The 8,623-nt window shown below is 37.4% G+C and overlaps 1 protein-coding gene across 1 annotated transcript; it reads left to right on the top strand.

The window, feature by feature from the left end:
• Positions 1 to 222: 222 nt before the first annotated feature.
• LOC125470163 (potassium transporter 7-like) lies at positions 223 to 8,340 on the top strand. Its single transcript, XM_048568759.1, has 10 exons — positions 223 to 672; positions 3,224 to 3,452; positions 3,658 to 3,906; positions 4,078 to 4,128; positions 4,543 to 4,803; positions 5,114 to 5,166; positions 5,313 to 5,427; positions 5,565 to 5,819; positions 6,884 to 7,406; positions 7,674 to 8,340. Exons 1-10 carry the CDS (start codon positions 394 to 396, stop codon positions 8,215 to 8,217), a joined length of 2,559 nt encoding a protein of 852 aa, XP_048424716.1. The 5' UTR covers positions 223 to 393; the 3' UTR covers positions 8,218 to 8,340.
• Positions 8,341 to 8,623: the final 283 nt, after the last annotated feature.

The following is an 8,623-nucleotide window of genomic DNA, read 5'->3' as shown; positions in this document are numbered from 1 at the left end:
ATAGCATCACCCCAAAATAAATCGCCAAAACCTCCAACCCTTACGACCAAGCGATGTCACTCCTTGGACCGGCCCGACGTAGCCCAAAGCTAAAGGAGTGCAAATCATAACCGGTCTGGACCGCCCGGTTAAATTGGGGAAGCCTGGACCGTACATACTGATACACAATTTTACATTTCCAGTTTCGTACGTTTATAGCCAAAATTAACCAAAAAATTCCCCAACAATTTCCTTTGAATTTAACCAAAAAAACCCAGACAACAATTTTCCTTCACTTTCCTCCCATCCAAACACCCTCCCTCCCTCCCAAAATCCCACTCCACCATTCCCCAATCCCAGTCCCTTCCTCCCTCTTCACAATTACACAAACTCTACACTTGTTGTCATTGATCGATGGCGGATGAGGAAGGCCCCGAGAGGGGCGAGATCAATGGCGGACCGGCATCCATGGACTCCATCGAGTCGCGGTGGGTCTTTCAGGACGAGGACGACTCCGACCTCGACGACGACGATGCAGAGGCACATGCGCTGCATCGGACGGTTGTGGATTCGGAGGATGATGAAGAGGAGGACGATAATGCCGATCAGCGATTGATTCGCACTGGCCCTCGCGTCGATTCCTTTGACGTAGAAGCGCTCGAGGTCCCCGGCGCTCTCCGAAACGAATACGAGGTGCTTCAAACTCCCAATCTCTCCCCTTTGCTATTTACTTTGTGATGAGATTACGACTTGCATTTTTCGATTCGGTTCGAGTAGCCTCGCTCTTTCGGCATTGCTTTGTGAGATGTAGATCAATGCTTGTATTAGCTTTACTTTCCTATATTGTTGTGCTGCATACATACATACATACATCCTTTCTAGCTTGGTGGCTAATTTACATTTTGGGAGATTTACTTATTGGACAATTATCGGTTGCGTATCTAGAGGTGTTACAACAGCGATTTACGGTACACGTGAAGCTGGATTTTTCGGTTTTATCATCCCTGTTTTTAATAATTATTTTAGTTCTAATGGATGCCTTACAATGTTGACGCTTAGGCTCTAAAGGGACATGTTTAGCGTCCTACCCAATCTAAGATATTGTCATTTTTCAGACCTTGGAGTTTAATTTTTTACTTTGTGAACGGTTACTCTTTTTGGCTAGCTCTATTTCTGGTATAACGCAGTGCTAAAAAAAATGAACTGCCTAAGCATTTACGTCATATACGTTTTAGGATTATGTGCTTTTTCTGCTTTATTGAAATTCTGAATGTTATATAAGGGCTCATGAGCATGGTATGAGTGGCTTTGTGAAGGTAAATGAGTAGCTGATGTTCTAATTGTGGTAAACAATTAAGGTTGGATTATTTTGACTCTTTTGAATCTTTGAGCAGAACTTCAAAGCAGTTACATAATGTTGGGGGTGGGGATAGAGTCATAGAGAGGAGTATGGAAACTCATTAATGCAAAATGGCAGCTTTTAGTGAACGTAAGTTACATTGTCACAAATTGCATACTTGTTTACCATTCTAAGTTTGGAATTTGTGATGATTTTTGACTTCCTCCAGAACCTTCTTTATGAAACAGAATGCTCATACATCAATCACATACACCATAGGAAGTACAATTCATAAATCATCAACACCAAAGTTCAAATGATAAGGAAATATGACAATGTAATCATGCTTAATCCATTCTTCTCCTCAAATGGAACCTTTTCTTGAACCATCTCAATTGCTTTGGACGGCTGAGTTACCTAGTAAGGTACATATGTATACGTGGATAGGGTCAATAAATTTTGGTATTATCCTTTGTCAGGGACCAGATTAGTTTTCTATGTGCGATAATGGAGTAGAAAATGTTGATTATATATTACTTCATTCCCCAGTAGCTCTTGGATTGTGGCAGAAGCTGAGGCGGGGCTGAGTTGGCTGTTTTTCTAGGGAAGGAGGGGAAGGGGATAGTTTTTATGGGGTAGGGTGAGGCTTTCAAATTTCTTGCTACCAATGGTAGAGGCCGTATTTAGAGATTTCCATTTCTTCATTCTTCATTTGGATTGGCGGCTCCAGTTAGTTGATTTTGGGAGGGTTGTTGCTGGTGGATAGGAGTTGTATACTCCTGTTTCTAAGATTTTTTTTTATTGTAAGAAGGTTTGCTTGGTGGTGAACCTCTTTTCCACTGCCAGGCATTTCTTATGTTCTTTCTGTAGCCATTGAACTTTCGCTTAATAAAGACTCTTATATACTCGATGCTGTAAGGCTGATTTGAGTGCTGCAATTTTCCATTTGGGGGATAATGTGCTGAGTTTTTATGTAGTTCTGAATATAGACTTCCCTTTCTCACCATTTATGATTTTAATCTCTTTGGACCATTATTTAATTGGAGTAGAGTAGTTAGCATTGGAAAAGACCTACAATGGCAGCAACTAGAGACAGGAGGAAGTTTTACTCAATAATTTTCAAGAAACCTTAGTTATCTTCTTATGTTTATTTTCCTTTTTACTTTGGGAATATGTCAAGAAGATTGAGATCTAGTGTTTAGCAACTTGGTATTGTCACATTTGGATGATGATAATATTTAGAAACATAAATTGTAATCATAACCCCATGAGTATGTTGAACTTTGACAACGAACTATTACCTAGGCAACTCATGGTCACTTTGAAATTTGCTTCATGAAAGCAGTTAACTTGCATTGTCTATGCTTACTGGAGAAAGTGGCATTTTTCTCCAATATGGATTGATAGATTAGTCTTCCTTATAGTTCATCGTCTGCGTTATATTGAGTTCGTAAGAAAAGTATTCTATTATGAATTCGTACATAGCTAAGGTTTGAAATGAAATTTTAAATTTCTACTGAAAGAGGGATCCTTGTTACAAAAGTCCTTACTTGGAACACATATCTTCCTTCTTCTTTTTTTCTGTAGTTGTGTTTCTTTTTCTTTTTTGCTTTTATAATTTAGAATTTGTCTTTTTGCTAAACTATTGAATTATGTTTATGTCACAAAATATTTTTCACATTTGAATTGAGTCGAGCAATATTTTTGTAAGAGGTCAATAAAGAGAGATATTAGGAAGGGGTATTGACCTTGGTTGGAGAGGAAAATTGGTTTTTTTTTTTTACCTTAATTGAAGAGGAAATTTGTTTTGATTAACTTATGCTAATGACCATTGACCTATGCCGAAATATGAAGTTATTTAGTGACCTAAACCAAGTTTCCTTAATAATGTAATTTTAATTGCAGGATTTCAGTCTCGGAAGGAAAATAATAATTGCTTTTCAGACTCTTGGAGTTGTCTTTGGTGATGTTGGAACAAGTCCATTATATACGTTCAGTGTCATGTTTAAAAAAGCACCTATTAATGGAAATGAGGATGTTATTGGAGCAATGTCATTAGTCCTGTACACGTTAATCTTGATCCCCTTGCTTAAGTATGTGCTGGTGGTTCTTTGGGCAAATGATGATGGTGAAGGTATGTGGGATTCGGTAAATTAAGTCGTTATTCTCTCTCTCTCTCTCTCTCTCTATCTCTCTCTCTCTCTTCCCCTCCCCCGGGCCCCCTTCTTCCTTCTCTCTAACAGTACAAACAAACCTACTGTGTATGCAGTTATTGCAGTACAAAGTCAATGCTTGGTTGAATGCATATTATCTATTTCATGGTCATTTAACTTTTCCAGGTGGTACATTTGCTTTGTATTCATTGATCTGTCGACATGCTAAGGTCAGTCTTCTTCCCAATCAGCTTCCGTCAGATGCCCGGATATCAAGCTTCAGGCTAAAGGTGCCATCTCCTGAACTTGAGAGATCTTTAAAAATCAAGGAAAGGCTTGAGGCTTCACTGACTCTGAAAAAGCTTCTTCTGACGTTAGTTCTTGCTGGTACTGCAATGGTGATAGCTGATGGGGTTGTTACACCAGCAATGTCAGGTATTGCATAATCAATTCTTATTCTGTTTAACTTGTCACAAGTTGCAACTGATCAACCTACTATTGATGTGATGAAATGAGGAAATGCTGCAGAGCTGTTTTAGATGTATTGTTCTTGTTTCAATTGTTAAGAGTGGGTGTGCATAAATTCTTTTTGTTTTATTAATGCAGTAGTATCAGCTGTTGGTGGTCTAACGGTTGGAGTAGAGGCAATTAAGCAAGGTATTGTTTACCCCGTAGAGCAAGTCTAAAAAATTGTCTTTGTCTACTGTCATAATTTTGTTGGAGGGCCTACATAGTCTTGGCAAATTTTGGTTAGAGGAGATGGCTTGCACAGTGTGGTGTTGTAGAATAGAACTTTAACTTTTGCAAATCTAAAATCTTCTAGTTCTTATTTAAATTACAATTTTTATTTTGAATAAAGTTACAGTTGATGACTGAACTTTTTAGTATGATGCGTATATTTGCAATTTTGCATATGCGTTTTATTTCTTTCTTGGCATGTTTTGCTAGGTGGTGGATTTCATGTCCACTATTTTTGTAATTCATGCTATTGTTTTAATAAAATGTTATTGTTTCTTCTATAAATAAACTAAACCACACTTTAATATTTACCTCCTTTTTTATTGGGTGCAGATCAAGTGGTGATGATTTCAGTTGCCTTTCTTGTTATTTTATTCAGTGTACAGAAATTTGGGACAAGTAAAGTTGGACTGGCTGTAGGCCCTGCCTTATTCATATGGTTTTGTTCCCTTGGGGGCATTGGGATTTACAACCTTGTTAAATATGACAGCAGTGTCTTTAAGGCATTCAATCCTATTCACATATATTACTTCTTCAAGAGGAACTCAACTAAGGCTTGGTATGCCCTTGGGGGTTGTATTTTATGCGCAACAGGTAATCAATCTGGAAAAACTTGGACCTTGGGGATGCATGAGAGTTGCTATCTTTCTTTTTTGTAAATTTTCACAACCTTCATAATGAATTTTATTGTCATATTTTAGCCTACACATGGATTTTATACTGGAATGAATTCCTGCAATATTAATTTTTTTCCTTGTAAAAAGTATACAAAATATCTTGAAGTATGATACCCTCACAATATCAAATTTTTGGTTGATATTATATGGTGAACTGGGAACCTATATATTATTGGTTATCACCTACTATTTTCATGTTCTTTACTGATATATATAGTATGTATCAGGTTCCGAGGCAATGTTTGCAGATCTTTGCTACTTTTCTGTGCGATCAGTCCAGGTAAAGAATGGAATAATAATTGGTTTCTGGACCATTGTTTTATTCATTTTAGTTATATGATGCATCAAGTGTCAGAATATGCGGTGTCAGACTGTCAGCCTTCAGATTGTTTGAACTGTAATTCACTGGGTATTTGTTCTTTTCAGCTTACGTTCGTTTTTCTTGTTTTGCCCTGCCTTATGTTGGGTTATTTGGGTCAAGCTGCATACCTTATGGAGAACCCAGATAAAGCTGAGCTAGCTTTCTTTTCTTCAATCCCAAGTAAGCTTTACTGACGCATTTATAGATTCCAAGCAAATTATTCAGTTAGGACTTTCTACAAACATGTCAGTAGTCATACTTATTTCACTGATTCTGGAGAAATTGATTGTGGAGAAATAATACAATGTCGTCTACAGGTGGTTTTTTCTGGCCTATGCTCTTCGTTGCTAACATTGCTGCATTGATTGCTAGTCGTGCAATGACAACAGCCACTTTTTCATGCATCAAACAATCAATGGCACTTGGTTGTTTCCCTCGCCTTAAAATCATACATACCTCCAGGAAGTTCATGGGGCAAATTTATATCCCTGTCGTAAATTGGTTTTTGCTGGTGGTTTGCCTGGTGTCTATCTGCACTATTTCAAACGTTGATGAGATTGGAAATGCATATGGTAATACTCATCATCTTCCAAAGTATTTAGTCTTGTTATCTGTTCAGTTTTTTTATTTGTTTGTTAATAAACTCTAGGTTTTAAATTTGGGTTTCTTGTAGTTGTCATACTAAATCAGCTTTTTCGTGAAAACAACTGTTCAGGTTTGAATTCACCAAACTCTGAAATTTTTTTTTTGGTATCCCCTCACCTAGTATTGCTCACCAAATGTTTTCACAGTTTACTCGACGAACTTCATCAATCGAATTTCTGTCTAGTCAAACTTTGTTTGGTTAGACAATCTTATTATTGTCTTTTGGTTTTCAACAAAATATCTGTTGCACAAAAGTGCCTTGTTGGAATTATGTTATTCCAAAGAATATAATTTTTCCCACTTTTTATTCATTTTTATGTCAACACTATTTAGTCTCCTCTTTCGTACTGCTTGGGTACTTGCTTTCGTTATTTTTTTGTAATTTTATAAGATAGTTACCCTATTTCTTCTGCTTTTTATTCTTGTCATCGCCATAGCCCCCAAAGTTAACCTCTTTCCAATTACCATTTCTATATTTTTAATGTTGAAGAACATATATCAGGCATTCCAAAATTTATCAAGTTCCCTAATTTACATTTTTTATTAAATAAAATTATAATTGATCACAGTATTAAAAAAAAATTATCAAGATATACAAATTGGTATTATAAAAAAAAATAATAATAATAAATTGTGATTAAAATTATCTAAGATTAAATTGATATTTGCAGTCTTTGCTCTTTCTGTTACATGCATAGAATAAGACATCTAAATGTCATGGAATGATTTCTCTTTGTATTTGGTGAATAGGTTTTTTTTTTTTAACCTCAGTACAGTGTCTTATTTTTCTTAGGTTAGATCTACCTGACGGGACATTCTAAATATCTGGCTTTACCGACTTGAGAAATAACATACAGGCGTTTTGAATTATTTCAACAGATAACATCATTTATATGTTTCCTGTATCTCCGTTGTTGAACTTAAGTTTTTCATAAAATCAATTTACATGCGGGTTTTTAAATTTCTTGATACGAATCCTCTTTTACTACAGGCATTGCTGAGCTAGGAGTGATGATGATGACGACCATTTTAGTAACAATTGTTATGCTTCTTATATGGCAGATAAACATTATCATCGTGCTGAGTTTCTTAATAATTTTCCTGGGGTTGGAGTTGACCTTTTTCTCATCAGTTTTGTGGAGTGTGGGAGATGGAAGTTGGATAATTTTGGTGTTTGCCATAATTATGTTTTTGATAATGTCTATCTGGAACTATGGAAGCAAGCTGAAGTATGAAACTGAAGTCAAGCAAAAGCTGTCAATGGATTTGATGCGGCAATTGGGTCCCAATCTTGGGACAATAAGAGCTCCAGGCATTGGTTTGCTTTATAATGAGCTGGTGAAGGGAATTCCAGCAATTCTTGGCCATTTTCTGACCACACTTCCCGCAATCCACTCGATGATCATATTTGTTTGTATAAAGTATGTTCCAGTTCCTGTAGTACCTCAAAGTGAAAGGTTCCTTTTCCGGCGTGTCTGCCCAAAAAGCTTCCACATATTTCGTTGTATTGCCAGGTAATATGCTCAACGCTTCTGATTTGGTAGGGTAGAATGATGCCTTTGTATAATCTAGTGCAAAGTTTAGATCCATAATGTAAAATGGCCAAACCAGTCATCAGAAAATATTCAGCCTTAGTGAGATGTGTTACTTTCTACCAGTGCACTTGACAACAGATGAAGTAGAATCATTCATGTTTACATTCAAAGTGTTTTTTCTTCCGTTTTCCTTTTCATTCTATCATGTCTTGTTGCCTTCTATGTCTGATGTTATGACTTCAACAGGTACGGCTATAAGGATGTTCGTAAAGAAAATCACCAAACATTTGAACAGCTACTAATTGAGAGCCTTGAGAAATTCATACGTAGGGAGGCTCAGGAGCGGTCACTAGAGAGTGACGGGGATGATGGTGATACAGACTCAGAGGACGAGTCCTCTTGCTCAAGGGTTCTTATAGCACCCAATGGAAGTGTTTACTCACTTGGCGTTCCTCTCCTGGCTGAGTTCAACGAGACGAGACAGCAGCCTACATCAGAAGCAAGCACATCAGAGGAGGTGAAGCCAGTGTTTCCAACAGATCCAACAATTTCTGATTCTGAGCAGAGTATTGATAGGGAACTATCGTTTATACGGAAGGCCAAGGAATCGGGGGTTGTTTATCTTCTTGGTCATGGTGATATTAGGGCGAGGAAAGATTCATGGTTCATTAAGAAGTTAATCATCAATTACTTTTATGCCTTCTTGAGGAAAAATTGCAGGAGGGGCACTGCGAATTTGAGCGTGCCCCATTCGCATCTAATGCAGGTTGGGATGACATATATGGTATGAAGGCTGATTTTGCTACGAAAAATAAGGCCAACTTGAACTCTTACACCGGAGTCCGAGACATGCAGCTGGTGTTATGTCACAAGTGGTCTCCATGTAGCGCACGACTTGTTCATTGCTGCAGTTGGAAACCACGAGCTTCTGGAATTTCATTGCCCGATTTGATTGCCGGCCATTTTGGTCCACCACTCGTTTGAGGATGTCGCATGGCTGAAGTTTTGTTACTTTGTACTCGGCTTGTCTTCCAAGCATCGATTTTTGCGGTTATGCATCTGGAAAGTGTGCTGTAATTACGATGTCAAAGTTTGTGAATGTGATTTGTAATGACATCCTTCATCTTCGGATTGATTGACATTGAAATGACTATTATTCCCTTCCCGTTCATATAACTTGTATAGACATTATAGGA

The sequence above is a fragment of a genome, unplaced genomic scaffold (assembly GCF_019419815.1).
Source record: "Pyrus x bretschneideri cultivar Hongxiangsu unplaced genomic scaffold, Pyrus_bretschneideri_v1 Contig49, whole genome shotgun sequence".
In the NCBI taxonomy this organism is placed as follows: Eukaryota; Viridiplantae; Streptophyta; class Magnoliopsida; order Rosales; family Rosaceae; genus Pyrus; species Pyrus x bretschneideri.
This window is presented reverse-complemented; position numbering and strand designations above follow the sequence as displayed.